At 52.8% G+C, this 16,768-nt stretch overlaps 1 protein-coding gene across 1 annotated transcript in view; it reads right to left on the bottom strand.

Moving 5' to 3' along the window:
• Positions 1–16,768, bottom strand: part of DMBT1 (deleted in malignant brain tumors 1) — a 138,216-nt gene that overhangs the window by 15,915 nt on the left and 105,533 nt on the right. The window contains 6 exon segments of the mRNA XM_054581236.1: positions 189–503; positions 5,012–5,062; positions 6,667–6,978; positions 7,592–7,809; positions 8,612–8,765; positions 9,942–9,974. Coding sequence (XP_054437211.1) covers positions 189–503; positions 5,012–5,062; positions 6,667–6,978; positions 7,592–7,809; positions 8,612–8,765; positions 9,942–9,974 — 1,083 coding nt within the window.

Raw genomic sequence — 16,768 nt, 5'->3', positions numbered from 1 at the left:
TATCTAAAAAATGCATATGTGGGAAATACTAAAATTAGATGCACATGACTTCTGAGGGTGAAATTAAAAGTAAGAAAGGCTTCTTGCATGAGAACCAGAAGACGCAGGAAGCGAGCAACACTGGGTCGGAGAACAATCTACCCCCCTCCCCGACCCCCACGGCCCCAGGAGAAGCCAGCAGTGAGGACCTGAGCAAACGACGCCAGCGTCCTCGCGGTGGCCGCAGTTGTGGACAGACAGGCCCAGGTGGCGGCACTGGCCCAGCGTGGTCTCGTCGCCCCGACACTGCACGTTGTCCAGGAGGATGTGCCCCGTGCCGGCCCCGAAGTGGCCGTCCCCCAGGGCGCTGACGCCCTCCCCGCAGCCCAGCTGCCGGCATGCCACGTGGGCAGCGTTGATGTCCCAGAGGTCGTCACACACTGTCCCCCACGTGCCATTGTGGTAGACTTCGATGCGTCCTTCACAGAGGTTCCTCCCGCCCACCAGCCTGATGATCGGCAAGTCTGGGGGAGAGAAACTCGGGGGTTATTGCTGGAAGCTGATCACCAGTTCTGGCAAGTCATTTCTAGGGGGATTTTTCTTAGCTCTTATTGTGTGGCCTCTTGTTTCCTTTTCTAGGGCCCATAGGGATAAGTCAAATAAGCGCTCACAAATGCAGTGGCTGGCTTTTCCAGGCTGTTTCTTATTTCATGTGTTTCGTTCCACATTGCCATCTTTGGCTATAGTCAACGCAGGGAGAAGCGAAGCATCATTTAGAGTCAGGTCACCAGATTGCTAAGCAACAACATTGGACTATATCAAACTCAAACGTTTTGTTCTTTCCTTTAGGACAAACTGGACCATGGGCCCGGAGTCAAAGTTCAGAAATCCAGGGAGCACCAGGCCCTAGACAAGCAGCCACGCGACCTGGTGCCTCTGCCTCCGCGTCAGCCCTGTGTTTTCTCAGTCCTGGGGAGGCCTGAGTCCAGGGGGGCCCTGACGTCGCTGGCTGCAACCTCGGGGAGTCTGCTAGACCCACTCAGCAACCCGGACCCTGCGACAGAGACAAAGGCTTACTGTCTGTAGGAGCCGTTTCCGTGGGTCCCAGGGCAACGTCGGTAGCTAAGAGAGAAAGCGCAAGGCACCAGTGTGAGCGGGTTCAGCACGCTCATGGGCGCAGCGGTGTGGGCACCCGAGTCCCACTTGTGCCATGTGGTGTTGAGGGCATCCCGGCGACCGCAGCACCGTCACAGGCTGGGCAGCCTCTCTGTAGAAGGCCCGAGTCCACACCAGGTAGCGTCTCTGAACCGCCTCCCCTCACCTGGGCCAGACCCTGGCTTTCGGACACTAGCCGGAAGCACCCATCTGAGCTTTTCCCGGGGAGGAGCCCCTTGGGGTATTTGAAGCTACAAAATAGACAGATGAGCGTCTGATGCCATTTTAATCCAGGGTTTTCATCAGGAGACGCCATGATTTGTTGGGAACGTCCAACACCCACTCTACGGATTGAAAAAAAACTACTGAACAATGAAGTGCAACAGAAATATCTGAAAGGACAAGACGGCCCCGCTCAGGCTCTCTTCACCAGCGCCAGCTGTTGCTCTCTCGTTGAGCCTGTCAGGCAGAATGAACTGCTGTTTCTCTGAGCCGCTATTCTCAGGACTGGAGAGATTATTAGGAACCTCCCCCGTGCACGTGTTTTAAAACTCATACAAACAGCCCTGGCTGGTGCGGCTCAGTGGATTGAGTGCTGGCCTGTCAACCAAAGGGTCGCTGGTTCAATTCCCAGTCAGGGCATGTGCCTGGTTTACGGGCCAGGTCCCCAGTAGGGGGCACGTGAGAGACAACCACACCTCGATGTTTCTCTTTCTCCCTCCTGTCCCCTCTCTAAAAATAAATAAATAAAATATTAAAAAAATATATACAAACAGGACATACCAGATCAGAGCACCCGGACCGTGAACCCAAAGATAACAGCAGAACAAACTGAAGCCTGCACTGTGGGCGGGAAACCTCCAGGTTTACAGCTAATCGCCATGACTACCCAGCTGCACCCCCTTCCCCTTTCTTGCCCACTAAAAACTTCCAGCCCCCCCTTGTAGCTGCCGGTGCTTTTCTCTGCACCCAGCCCTTTCCCTCTCCTGGGAAAGTAAAAATAAAACTTTGCCCTCTTCACGGTCTCCTCTGTGAGTCCTTCCACAGCCCGCGTCTCCGCCACCCTCATGCACCGTGCGCCGTCCAGGAAGACGGGCCAGGGACATCACCAGACAGGCTGCGCCCGGGGCGCCAGCCCCAGCCCCCACCCAGCCCAGCGGCCGGCACACCCCCGGGTCACGGGCGGCCCCAGAGGTGGTCGCACGCGGTCACCCAGGTGCCGCTGTGGCAGATCTCCCCGCGGCCCTCACACCTGCTCCTCCCGGCCACCCGCCTGCCATGGGCAGATCTGCAGGAGCCAAGAGCCACTTTGGCTTGAGAAGGTTCCCTCCCCTTTCTAATGAGACAGGGACAGCGTTTCAGGTGAAAGAATTCTACCCTGCTCTGCAGTTTGGGGTCCCCAAAGCATAGGTTCCCCACCCCCTGCACCCCCAGTATTGATATGCAGAGGAGGCCAGATGACTGCTTTTATATCTGAAATGTAGCACAAGCTACAATGCTTTTCCTCACTAGGCAGTATTTCTATGGGGATCCAGGCCACCCGTAGGCTTCTTAGAGACATAAACACCTGAAAATCACCTTCTGCCTTCATTCTCTTTGGGAGTATCATTCTTCATGTTGCTTCTCTAAAAATTCAAAATACTTCTGCCACACGCCTGGGTTTCAGACTTTGCATTTCTAGCCTAGGTCTCCAAAGACTATTATGAAATTCTCAGAACAAAATTAATTTCACTTTACTTGAATTTAAAAATTATTAAGTGTTTACTGGAGGATGAGAGGAAGAGGCTGAGTGCCGGAAGAGCAAGCCGAGGAGGGGGTGGCGTTGCTGCTGCCGGGAGGTAAGGACCCGGCCAAGGGAAACTGACCTCTGGACCCAAAGCAGCCGGGGGTGAGTCTTGGATTCTGAGCCTGAGAGTGGGGCTGGTTCAGGGGTTCCCCTTGAGAAGGGCCCATAACAGCACTCCCAGGGCCAGGCCTTAATATTGGCTCTCCAAAGGGCCTATGGGGGTAGGGGGTGAGCTGGCTCTCCTTGCAAAGGAGAATCCACACCACTTGCAAGGGAGTGCCACCCTCCTGGCCCGCCCCTAATGAGCACACGTCTATTTCACATGTCTATTTCACGCAGCACCAGCAGTACCAGCACCAGCACCAGAGCCTGGAAAATAAGGTTGGCAGGACAGACCCTAAGACAAAGTTACAAAGTGTAATAATGGAAAAAGTACCTAGTGGGTGGAAACTGCCAGGCTGTTCCCCAGGAGGTGAAGAAACTGTGCAGGTAACAAGAAAAACAGTCCTCATAAGCACATTCCAAACAATGAAGTTTCAGACTCTTCTCAGACACCATCGAAATCACATGTAGGAGTCGGCCTTTAAAAAACCCCATCCAACCTCTCATCACACAGTTACCATCTAAAGTGTGACAGCAACACACATTATTCTGATTAAGAGTAAGAAAATAAATAAAATCGATATTGGGATTGTGCAAATGTGGCCCCCCCGGCCTGGCGTGCATGGTCAGAACCAGCGGTCAGCACCCGGGGTCCCAGGCAAGGCTGCCCCCGCCCACCTGCCGCGGGCCTGCCTGCTCTCTCCGCCCCCTCAGCCTCCCGTGAGGAACTACCACTTTGGGTCAAGAGTGGGTGTCTCAGGGTCCTGCTGAAATGCAGAGCTTGTGGGTGGAAGGGCCGACAGATGAACTTATCAATGAGCACCCAGGACAGAGAGGGCAGGGCCCTGCGAGACTGTGATGCAGCCCTGGGTCTTCACCTTCTGGACGGGCAGAGGGTCTGGGGGTCAGAGCAAGGCCAAGGAAAGTGGAGGCTGGGAAGGGAGAGCCTGCACTAGACGGCTAGTCACCCATCGGCAAATAAAATGAGTGTGAACTCATAGATCCCCGGGTGTCCAGCGGTTGCAGACTCTGCAGAGACAAAGGCGACAGGGTGGTGGTGGAACAGGAGAAACCAGCTCGGTGGAGAGACTCAGAGATCAGAGTCTCAGTTTAAACCTGACAAGTAGACCAGTGACTTGACAAGTTGGTGTAAATGACTATTCTTAAGCACCCAGGACTGTCCCTTGGGGGCTTCTACAGATAGGGGTGGCTTGTACCCCCGGCTAAAAATTCTGAGGCACTGATCCTGAAAGAATTTGACTTCGCAACTAAAATACTTCCACCATCAGCAAAACAGTTAACATTCTTATGCATTTATTGTGGGTCATATGCTAGACTAAATGGTCCATTTAATCCTCCCAACAACTTTATGAATAAAGTACCATTATTTTCTTTCCAAGTGACTGACCTTTGTAGACACTCACGTTGAGAACCCTCCCCTACATTAAACCACCGGCATTGTTTCAGAGTTAGAACCAAAGTCGGTGTCCCAGACACGGGATGGGGGGGGGGCGGTTCCCCCAAGTCTTCTCTGTGTATTGTATGTTACTCTTAAAGACCATCCGTGGAAAAGCAGCTGAACTGTGACAACTACTGGCCAATCACAGAGTCAGGGAAACATTAAGAAGTGGTGCTTTCTGCTCCTCCATCCTTTATAGTTCCGCCAGGGGAGAGAGGTGACAGAGGTCGGGGCCCCGCTGACACTCAGCAAGCCCCACGTGGCCACACCGCCCTCCAGCCTCTGCCCAGGGAGAGCCATGGAACTCTACTGGTCTCGGGAAGCAAACGCTATGTGCCTCCTCATCCGTATCCACAGGAGGAAACCGAGGCCTTCAGTGGCTCCGACACTCACTCAGGGTCCCATGGCAGGTAAATGATGAAGCCAGGACGACAAATGCAGGGCATTCGGCCCCTAAACCACCCCCTTGCATGCTCGGGGACTTTGTCAAAGCAAGATACAGACAATGAGTTGAGAACAAGCGAAGTTACCTGAAGCCAGGCGACTTCCCAGGGCAGTCGGCGTTGAGGAAGGCAGGGCAGCTGCGAAATACACAAAACAAAAGGTGAGCGCAGCTCACGCCCCTTCGGGCCTTCTTGCACCCGAGAGGCCAACTTGCCTGTTGAACCAGAAAGGTCCATGTCTTGTGTGAGGAGAAACTGCACCCAGTCTGGGGATCTGAGAATGGCCCCAAGTTACCATGGTTACAACCACCAGAGGGCACTGCTTTCGTTTCTGTTCTGCCACTGGACACTGCAATGTTATTTTGTGATTTTTTTTCCTTTTTTTTTGGCCAACTATGGCCGCAGTCACAGTCCTCTAGTGAGCAGCACCTATCTTGCCAGTGGCTTTGGTTTTGCAATTCTTCCTGGGTGTGCATGTCTTGTCTCCCAGAGTGAACACTGGTTTTCCAAGGGCAGAACCATGTTGTCTCAAAGACTTACAAGGGCACCTTCAGCACCGGGAGTGGGGGAAGCCGAAGGGAGTGGGCGGAGCTGGGCTGGGAGCTGCTGTGCTGGGACCTTTCCCACACCCCGACCCACCACCCATCACTCTGCCCTGGGCCCTGGCTCCAAACCTCCCTGCGCTCTAGGCCCCCAGCCCTGCCTTCTGATGTCACACTCGGCGTGACACACATTGGCATGATGTCACACTCGGCACGGTTTCAGCTCCTGCTTTGCTCAGAACACTGATTCTGTGCCTTCACTTCTCTCCTCTCCTCTCAGAACCTTCCAGTAGCCCATCCCCTGCTTGCCCTCCCTCCTCTCATGGTGGCCAGGTGTGCAATAAGCCCATTTGCCTTGTCCTGGCCAAACCTCGCAGGATGTGGGGATAGAGGCGGCTTTCGGTCCCAACTACTGACTCTTCTGCAGACACTCGACTGGGCTCAGGGGGTTGAACCGAAGGAGCAGTGCCCAGAGGCCTGGCTCCTGACCAGTGGGTGCGAGGTAGCTTGAGGTGGTACGTTTTCTATTTTAAGAGTTACATATTTAGTGCATTAAAAGTTAAAAACTCACATTCAATTTATTCTAATTAAGCATATTTACAGATACACATGATATGGATTGATTAGATAAGATAGTGTACTGTATTTTAATTGAAACTTTTTTTATCCTCACCCAAGGACATGCTTATTTATTTTAGAGAGAGGGGAAGGGGGAGAGAGAGAGGGAGAGAAACATTGATGTGAGAGATGAACATCAATTGGTTGCCTCTTATACATGCCCAACCAGGGATGGAACCCACAACCCAGGCATGTGCCCTGAATGGGAATTGAAACTGTGACCTTTCGGTTTACAGGACGACATTCCAACCAACTGAGCCACACCAGCCAGGGCTGTACTTTAATATTTAAATGCTTTAACATTGTTTTATTTCTGCTGCATTTATTTTTATGTACTATTTGTGGCAAGCAACCCTCGCTCTCTGTTTCTGGCGCTGATATAAAGTGTTTGTGAAATGAATTCATTTAAGTGAGGAAAGAAGAGTTCATGTAAAGGAAAATTCTGAGAAAATTAAAAGTATGGGTGGTCAGTGGGTGTGGCGGGGGTCGTGCAGGGACATCTGTATGGCTGGCGCGTGGGAAATGGTGGCCGAGGGACAGTCCAGCTCATTTCACCCACCCCCTGCCTGAGAATCAACTCACCGGAGCAGATGACACCGGCGTCTTCCAGGTGGCCGCAGTTGTGGGAGAGCCAGCCACCGTGCAGGCATTGCCACAGTTTGTCCTCAGTCCCCACGCACTCCACGTTGTCCAAAGCAATGGGGCCCTGGCCTCGGCCGAAATGCGCGCCCCCGGGGGCTGACACGGCCCTGCCACAGGCCAGCTGCCTGCACACCACCTGGGCGTCAAGCAGGTCCCAGCCGCCGTCACACACGGTCCCCCAGGTTCCATTGTAGCGCAGCTCGACGCGGCCCTCGCACCGGTGACTGCCATTGGTCAGCCTCAGGGCCACATCTGGAAACACAGACACACCGGCCACCGCAGTGGGCACTACCCCCTACTCACTACCTTCAAGGGAGACCCTGCGTTTCCTCTGAGCGGACTGGCTCCGGCAGGGGCTCTGCTCTCGGGAACTGCGGTGGGTTGGAGTGGCTGCCACGGCAGTTCAGGTGTGATCGTTTATGTCCGTGTGATTTTTTTGTCTTTAAAGCTTTTTCCCCAGACAGGACTGTCTGCTCAGCAGAGGCCAAAGAGACCCCCAGAGGCCCTGCGTGAAGTGGGACCCCAGGGACGCGAACGCTCAGTGCTCCTGCCCTCAGTCAGGAGCAGCGTCCTCCGGGCGGGAGGGGAGGAACCCACCCGCATTTGGAGTGAAGCGGGCTCAAAGCCAGCGTGAGCCCAGCTTCCTTTCTTGGCACAGAGTGCGCGCTCTGGCAGCGGAATGCGGGAGAGAGTGGCTCCAGGGCAGTGCTGGGTGCTCGGCCACCTCCTCCAGGCAGACCTTGGGGACAAACTAAGGAGTAAGGGAACCCCTTTCCCATCCCTAGTCCCCAGGCACAAAGTTGGCTGTCCAATCTCGCCATCACTACCCCGCACGGCCAGGGGCTAAGGCAACCCAAGAACCTACCAGTATCGTTCTCATCTTGCATGAGGGACTCATAGGTGGCATGAAAGCTGCTGCTGGTGGTGATAGCGTGGCTGTGGAAGACCACTGTCATGCGATTTGAGGAGGAGGTAAGTACTGGGGCCGCACTGGAACAGAACCTCCCCAGGGAGAAAGATTCGTTCCATGGGCCATCAAAGATTTCAACGAAGTCATACGGACAGCCATAGATATTTTCTAGCCTGTGAAGTAATGATATTGCTCCATCTCAAACCACTGGGCCTTGTCCCACAGTCAGCGCTACTCAGATTGGTTCAGGGAAGGTTCTGGAAAAGCTGTCTGAAACCTACATCTCTTCACACAGATTGGAGGAAATGAAGACCCTGTGGGTGTAGGCAGTATATACTTTTCTGTTCTGAAAACATGTTAGCGTTTAATGTTTTCATTCAATTGTACTTTGTGAACGTTTATTACAAGTGCAAGGAAGATAATTCAAGTAATATCGACAGGTATTTTGGTGAAAGGAAGTTTTTCTTCCACCCCCTGACCGGTGCCCCTCTCACTTTATTCCCCTTCCCAGAAGCAGCTGCGGTGAGCGGGTTCGCTTTCCTTTCCTAGACAGCCCGTGCACGGGTGGCAGCCATGCGCTGGTACCTCTGCTTTCCCGCAGGCCGAGCCACAGCGCTGCGCCCCTCCCCCGCCCTGTGGCTGCAGTGCCTGCACGCGCCAAAGTCTAGTTAACACCTCCGACTGATGGGCAGTCAGGTCATTTCCAATCTATTGCTCCTGTGAGATGCCCGCGTGCCAGCTCTCCCTGCCAGGCGACTTCACCTGTGGACCAAATTCCTGGAACTGGAACCGCTGGGTCAAAAGGTCTGCACAGTCAGATTCTGATCACTGTTACTAAATGGCCTCCAAGGCTTACATCGCCTTTGAGAACTAAATATGGAAGTTGTTGTTTTTGGGGGAGGGACGATACGTAGGTGGGTATGGGCCAGAACACCCTACAAAGAGGAAACTAAAAAATACAAGGATTTTACTCACGCCACCACATCAAATGTAAGTTTGACACGAGCCCGGACGTCCACCTGTATGTCCCAGGTGCATGTCACGTTTGTGGGGTAGTTTTTAGGGTACCAAGGGCTGGAGAAGGAGCCGGAAGCATTTGTGAGCAAACCGCCACAGTGGAAATTCTCATCTGTAAGAAACAGTGACGAAACCCCATCGGGAGGGGCGCTGACTTCCGCTGGTGTTTTTTGAGGGGTCAAGAGGGGACAGAGTGAGGGCCGGGGTCAGAGCTGGTTCTAGGGCTGCTTTGGCTGGTCACCAAAAATTAAGCTTTGGAGAGCCCGAGGAGTTTGCCATGCTGCCCTTTTAGTTGAGATCACTGTGGCATCCTGTCAAGTGACAGGGCTTCTCTGAGAAGAAATGATGGTGACACAGGGTTGAAAGGGCTTTAGGAACCCACACGCACAGATAGGTCTGCAGGTGTGTTCGTGCAAAGGATGCAAAGGCTATGCGAGCGCAGCGCCCTCCTGAGCGCGAGCTGTTCTGAAAGAGCTTGTAGCAGACGATCCCTCACGTTACATGCAAATCCCAGTGAGCTCAGGACCAAGATTACTTAGAGCATCCACCTCATGACTGAAACAGTGGAATCGGGGTGGAATTTGTTAAAAGCCCCTCTTCCCTGCAGCGTCTCACTTGTAAAAGGAGGAAAGGGTACCCATCGAGTTGCTGGAAGTGCTGACATCGAAGGCAAAGCACACAGAAACCACGTGCAGGGTTTAAATGAAGCTGAAGTACCTGAAGGGGGGCTCTCACCTGTGGAGCCTGAAAATACAGAGGAAAATGACACTGTGAGTAAGGTCTTTTATCCAGAATAAATGCTCCTTTGAGACACTCAAAAATATTGACACTCGGAGCTGTGATTTCTCCACGCCCCCGTGGACAGAGGGGACCCTGGCTGTTCATGAGTTTGGACGTTTGCACACCAGGGGCGCAGATGGGTGGAGCTCACTGCAGCTCGTTGAGGGCTGAGCCTGGGTGTCTGTTATATGCCCACTCTCGGCAGCGTCCAGAGTGCGACTGTCACTGCAGGCCCTTAGCTCCGCCCCCTGCAGGCACCGACTGGGAGCCCCACTGGCTCAGAAACGGCATTTCTGGTGAATCTGAACTCTCCCTTGCTCCTGCCCATCTGCCTACCTGCTGTGCTCCCAGCCCCACCATTACGTCAATGAGAATGAGCTGAGTTGCTCTTATTAATTAGCAGCAGAAACTTTAAGTCACTCGGGCCCCAACGTCAAGATGAAGAGTAGCTAGAATTTGCATGTATCAGGGGACCGGCAATGGGATGAAGTGAACAGAAGGGCAGTACCTGTGGGTCCTGCCTCAGGATTGTCATCGACACCTACGCAAAGACAGGACAGACATGGACAGATGCATTAGGACAGTCACATCCTTGATAAAAGAAAATCAGGCACTTCTTTTTAGGATCGAGCACATTCTCCCTTGGGCAGTTGTGAGTGTAGTATCAGAAACCATCCATGTTGGCTCCAGGCTGGCCACCCATGTCCGCGCCCACTGGCTTTCAGACTCACGAGGGCTCATCTAGCTGCTGGGAGCACTAAAACGGGAAACTCTTATTTCTTTCCCTGCGCTCGCTGGCGGGGATGAAGGCGCCTTGGTAACGGAGCTGAGCTCATTCTTTCCCAGGGCTCCTTGGAGGCCACACTTACAGAGCACGGCCTGCCATGGGGCCTCGGTGATGCCTCAGCTGCCTGATTCATGAAACAAGGATGCTAGTGGTCTCTGCTTCACGGGAGGTCGTGGAGATGAACCAAGAGCATGCACTAGTTTTGGCGCAGAGCCTGGCAGGCGCTAGGTGCTCTTCAGATGCCAGCTACTACTCCTACTCGGGAGAGAGTGGAGCGGCACCAACACCATGGCATGTGTATCTGGGACTGGGGTGTCTGATGCCTCACACCCTCTACTGATCACTACAATCTTCATGGTGGAAACCTTGACAATTTTACAGATACAACAACTGAAGGGAAAGAAAATGAATGCTTAAGCAAGTCAACTTAAAAAGATGGCTTGAAGCCCAGTGCTCTGTTCTGAGCAACTGCCTGCTGGCATTGACTTCTCCCTTCCCGGAGGCTGCTGTTGGGTGGCACTCCGAGGTATGCCGTGTCCCACGGGGCTCACCTGAGCAGACGGCACCGGCGTCCTCATGGTGCCCGCAGTTGTGGGAGAACCACCCGTTGTGCATGCACTGCTGCACCTGGGCTTCATCGCCTGCGCACTGCACGTCGTCCAGCGCGATGTGGCCGGTCCCTCTGTCGAAGAAGCTCTGAGCCGGGGCTGACAAGGCCTTGCCACAGCCCAGCTGCCGGCACACCACGCTGGCGTCCCTCAGGTCCCAGCTGTCATCGCACACGGTGCCCCAGGTGCCATCGTAGAAGACCTCCACCCGGCCCTCACACCTGTGACTGCCGTTCGCCAGTCGCAGGGACACGCCTGGGGGGACAGAAAAGCAGGCTCTGAGCCGTGGTGCTGTCCCCAGACTCTAGCACCTTCTTCAGATAGAGAATGCCCAGCACTTGGGCACATGTCCCCATATTTGCTGTTGGATTCTAGCAAGGGTGGCCCCATGTCCTCATTTGCCTGGAATAGTCCTGACTTACGGCTGTTGTAGATCCATGAATGTCTGTTCCTTACTTTAGAGTCCCTTTAAAATTCTCAAAAGTATGCTGATTGGAGGATAGCTTACACGGTCGCCCTAAGCATAACCCACTGAGAGCTCCCAAATGTCCCCCTGTCCCGCCACGTAAGTGTTTTTGTATTGAGTTCGGCTGGAGGCAGGTGGGTGGGCCATTGCAGCTGGACACAGTTTTGCTCCAGAGGCCTCGCCGACTGCACGCTCCCTTCCCTCGGAGGGGAGCGAGGCGCTCGTTGGGTCCCCACGTGCACTCACAGCCAGGCCCAGGGGGGTTCAGCCCCCCGCTTGTCCAGACGATGTTTTGGTGAAGGAAAACGACGGTGAGCATCAGAGCTGGGTGGGGGAGGGGCTGGGGGCTGTTGGTGTCGGAGGGGATGTCCCTCAGGCCGCCATTAATGAAGGTGGACTCCGCAGGCCGGATTGGGGAAGCATCCCTTCTCTTCCAGGGAAAGGACACAAATCAGATGCAGTCCCTGCAAGGTACGCTTGAGGATACCTACCACCCTCCCTTTCGTCTGGCTGGGTGGCCTTGTACAGAGCATAAAACCCTGTGTTGGTGACCATGGCGTCGCTTCTGAACACCACGGTCATGATGTTCGAAGAGGAGAGGAAGCTGAGCTCTGTCCCAGCGCAAAACCTGCCCATGGAGAGGGAGGCACCGTGCGGCCCGTCGAACACTTCGAGGGAGTCGTAGGGGCACCCATGGACATCCTCTAACCTGGGGAGGTAATGCCGGGTTAGTTTCCCCCAGGGAATCTGCAGGAATGTCCGAAATAAAACCAGTATTTGCCTTGCATCCAACCAGAAACTGCCATTGGCCGTGCCACCCCCTTCCAACCACACGCCCCACTAATGAACTTCACCCCTGTCCTTTCCTGCGGGATGGGCCCAGGTCGGTCAGGCTCTCGTCACGTCTCACTTGCTCTGTGTCAGCCTCCCCCGCCCCCAACTGCTATCTGGGCTTTCAGTCTCTCCCACCACCTTCAGCTCTGCCTTGCGGGTCCCCCGAAGGTCCCCTGACTCTTTATTCAAACTCTGCCACTCCCTGGGTTGGTGGCAAACGTCCACTAGGTCTCATTGAGTAAAACTCTCACAAGACCCAGGGCAAGGAGAAATGGCGATGGCTCTCCAAGCTCCGAGGGCCTGTTGAGTGGGAGTCTGTCACCCAATGTGGCGGCTGCCTTGTTCACATGTTTTCATGATGCGTTTCATCTGACCCAGGCGATCAGAAAAGCTGTCCCTGACCATCCTGCCCAGCGCTGCCACGCCCCATCACTCTCTACCTGATTCCCATACATGTGTGTATGTGTTTTCTACTCAGCACTTACCAGCATGTCACTAACTGAAACTGCCCATTGAGTCATTGTTTTATTCAAGCCCTAGCTGTCTCCCTTTCTAGATTGTAAGCTGCATGAGGGGAGTGAAGTCTGTCTTGTCCAGCACTATACGCCCATTCCTAGACCAGTGCCCACACAGAGTGGGCTCAATAAACAACATTTAAAGAACATCAATATTTGTCTAACATGATAGAAATGTGACATACACACATTTGCTTTTAAATAACAGTCAGTAGGCTTTGATGCATATAAGTGTTCATTGCATAATGTATACACAATGGACATAATTACACCTGTACACAAACTACTGAATTCGAAACATGCTCATTGTAGAACACATCTGTTCCAATGAAGTAAGAACCAAGTACCTCAAAATAGCCTATTTTTAGTTTTTTAAGAAGAAGTGATACTATTTGTGTGTAAGATGACATTGCAATATGACAAATTGTTTCATTAGAAAATAGGGCATAATTCACTTAAAAAGGCTAAAATAGCACACTTTAAATATGATAATTTTGACAAAGCAAGCGTGAAGCAAAATCTTATAGAAGCTGAAATAGAAAAAAATGAGGAAAGCTTCGGTGCAAATTGAGATTTCTGTCTCAGCACTATTGACAGCGGAGGCTGGATAATTCTTCGCTGTGGGGGCTGTCTTGGCAGCGGTCCCCAGCTTTCTGACAATGTTTCCACAGATGGGGTGGTTGGGGCGGAGACAGGAGGCAGCGCTCACGCAGTATTGTGAGTGAAGCTTTGCTCGCTTGCCCGCCTGCTGCTCGCCTCCTGCCGTGTGGCCCGGTTCCTGTGGACCAGTCCACGGCCCAGGGGTCAAGGACCCCGGAATCGTAGGATCCTTAGCAGCATTGCTGGCCTCCGCCCACCAGGTGGCAGTGGCAGTCTCTATGGTGACAATCAAAACTGTCTGCAGACAGCCGAATCTCCTATGTGGCGGTACAGCTATTCCCAGCTGAGACTCCCGGGAGCAAGTAACTACTAACGTTATGTCCTAAATAACAGCTGTTTTCCAGAAGTGATAAAATGCTACTCTGTGTCCCAAAACATTGGAACTGAGTGTTTAATATATTTGAACTATATGGTACCAAATCTTGCCACATTGCTTTCAACAAGTAAATGTGTGTGAAATGAACAAACGAACGAACGAACGAATGAATGAATGATAAACACGTTGCTCCATCCCTCACTGCCTCCCCATTTTGCATTTGAAGGCAGCATTTTGCCATTCAGATCTTTGGCTGCTGTGGCCAATGAGCACAGATGGAAGGCGGTGGCAGAGGTCTGGGACAGACTGTGTGACAAGGTGAGGAAGAGAGAATGACCTACATGTGACCCAGTGTGAAAAGATGAAACCAGGGTTAAATGTTGTTAGGGAAAGTGATTTTGATTTAAAAGTTACTCATGTGTATGTATGTGTATAGGACTATATACACGTATAAATTGGCACTAAAACTGGGTGAATTCCTTTAAAAATGGGTGATGGTTGGAGAAAGAAACAGGAAGTCCAAGGCATGTGATGAGAGAAATGGGTGAACTGAGGCCACGTAATTTGTAGAGGAAAAGTCTTTGATAGAAAAGCGGGGGGATAGATTTGTTTTGTGTAGCATCACAGGGAAGAATGAAGGTCAGAACACAGGAAAGAGGAACAGATGTGTTCAGCCAGAGGAAGGTACTATGTGCCCAGGTCGAGCTGGCTGAGAGCGGAGGGGTGAGGTCTCCACGGCGGGTCCCCTCGGCTGGGGCTTGGTGGCTTGGTGCCAGGGATGTTCGTGGAGTAGTCTCTCATGGCAGAGGAAGTTGAGCTTCCTCTGTGATGAAAAGATTCCCCTAAACTCAGATGATTGGACCAACTTTTACCTAAAATGTATAAGGATTTGTCACATAGTGCTATGGACTGAATGCTCATGTTCCCCCAAATTTCAATGCTGAAATCTCACCTGCAATGTAACGGTATTAAGAGGCAGGGCCTTTGGGAGGTGGTGAGGTCATGAGGGTGGAGCCCTCATGAATGGGATTAGTTCCCTTATAAAGAGCACTAATAAAACTCCCTCGTCCCTTCTGCCAAGGGAGATTATAGGGAGAGGGCCACCACCTATGACAAAACGGTCCCTCACCAGACACCGGATCTGCTAGCATATTGATCTCAGACTTTCCAGCCTCCAGAACTATAAGAAACAAATGTCTGTTGTTTGTGAAGGTGCCCAGTTTATGGCATTATTGTTATAGCAGCCTGAAAGGACTAAGATACACAGAACCCCCACGTCTTTGAGGAGAGCATACATGCTGATCTAACCCAGCATCTGTAGCAGAGAAAGGCCATGCTGCTTACCTCAGGCTCGGGATGGTCAGTTCTACGTAGAATGTCTTGGCCACGTGTATCACCCAGACACACTGCACATTGGTGGGGTAGTTTGTAGGGAACCACGGACTGGAGAAGGAGCCCAACCGACTTGAAATTACTCCCCCACAAGAGCCACTTCCTCCTGTCAAAGCAGACAAGAGGCCCACGGATGGTGTTTTCAGGCCTGAATTTTGCATTTTCCCTGGTGTAGAAGCCAGAATTCCACCAAGGTCAACAGTGAATCACAAAATGGGAGTGGGTCATGCTGGTGTGGACATGGTTGTGGCTTGGCTGTTGTGTGACTGTACCGCTGAGTGGGAATGAGGGAGGGGCAAGACGTGGGAGCGGTGGGCAGGACCCTCAACTGACTGAAGGTGAGACTGGAGATGGGATTTGTAGGGTTGAGGGATGTGGAAGGGGTGTGGCAGGAGTGAGGTGTCCAGCCCAGGCTCTGTTAAAACTCTCCCCCGCTTCCTGCCGTGCGAGCCAGGTGAATCCACAACCCTTTTGTGGGAGCGCCAACCCACCAATTCCTTCCCCTCACGGAGGCAGGACAGACAGATGCTATTCTACTTTTATGAATTACCACAAAGATTCCATCCTTTACAGGTCATGCTTTCACTGAAGGAGAGTTACCTTGTGGTATAGAAGCTTGAGGAACAGCAGCTGCAAAAATCAAACCCCAAGATGATCAGGAAAGAGCTCAGCATCAGAACATCCTCTTATACTGAGGTCCAGATGAGTGAACCTGCCCTGCCTCGCCCTGCTGTCCTGAGAGTGTTGGATGTCATTTCATTTGGGAAATGCAGCTCTTAGCTCGTCGTCCAAGCCACTGGTTCTCAACCTTGGCTGCACGTCCGAATCCCAGGGGAAGCTTTAAATATAGCTGATGACTGAGTGTGACCCTAGAGGTTCCGGTGTGACTGGCGAAGGTGCAGCCTGGACAGTGGGAATTTTAGAAGTTCCTGGCGAGGGGGCAGGGCAGTGTGTGGTTCTAGTGTCTAGGCCACTATCCACTAGGGTCCAGGTCGGGATGGAGGTCAGGCTTCTTATTCACTTTGCAGAGATATAATGTCCAACCTACCTGGGGGTGTAGGAGTGACATCTGGAGCCCAGTCCCCAGCATCTGCATGCATGAAAAAAGGTGAATTTATGAAATCTAAATTCAGTTGAATGAAGACAAAGAAGTGATTTCCTAGCATGGGCGAGTGTCAAGCAGGCAGGCTTCATGTCATGCAAGCAAGAACCAAGGCATGTTTAGACTTGGGAAAGGTTGCAGAGAACAGGGCCTGCCTGCCCATTTTGTGGCCCTGGTGTGTGTGACTGCAGAATGGAGTCAGAGTCCCAGCACTCTCTGTCAACCTGGCTGAGGGACACTCATCTGTCGGGCCACGGTCCTTAGCTTCCCTGGCCCTGCTCTGTGCACACCCCCCATCCATCACCAAGATGCCACGGGCTGAAAGACCAGAAGGAGCCTGCCATGGAGGGGAGGCTACCTGAGCAGACGACACCAGCATCCTCATGGTGGCCACAGTTGTGGTTTGACCAGCTGGAGCGAGGGCACTGGCCGAGATGGTCCTCACTTCCTGAGCACTGAATGTTGTCCAGGAGGATGTCTCCGGAGCCTGGGCCAAAGCGGGCCTTTCCAGGGGCAGCGATGGCCTGACCACACCTAAGTTGTCGGCACACGACCTCGGCGTCGTTCAGGTCCCACATGTCATCACACACAGTACCCCAGACCCCCTGATGGAGGACTTCCAGGCGTCCTGAGCACCGTCCAGAGCCACCTGCCA

The sequence above is a fragment of the Pteronotus mesoamericanus genome, unplaced genomic scaffold, assembly GCF_021234165.1.
Source record: "Pteronotus mesoamericanus isolate MK-2021 breed Mesoamerican mustached bat unplaced genomic scaffold, CSHL_Meso_final contig_657, whole genome shotgun sequence".
Lineage (NCBI taxonomy): Eukaryota > Metazoa > Chordata > Mammalia > Chiroptera > Mormoopidae > Pteronotus > Pteronotus mesoamericanus.
The sequence above is the reverse complement of the archived record's forward strand: the minus strand, read 5'-3'. Positions and strand labels throughout refer to the sequence as shown.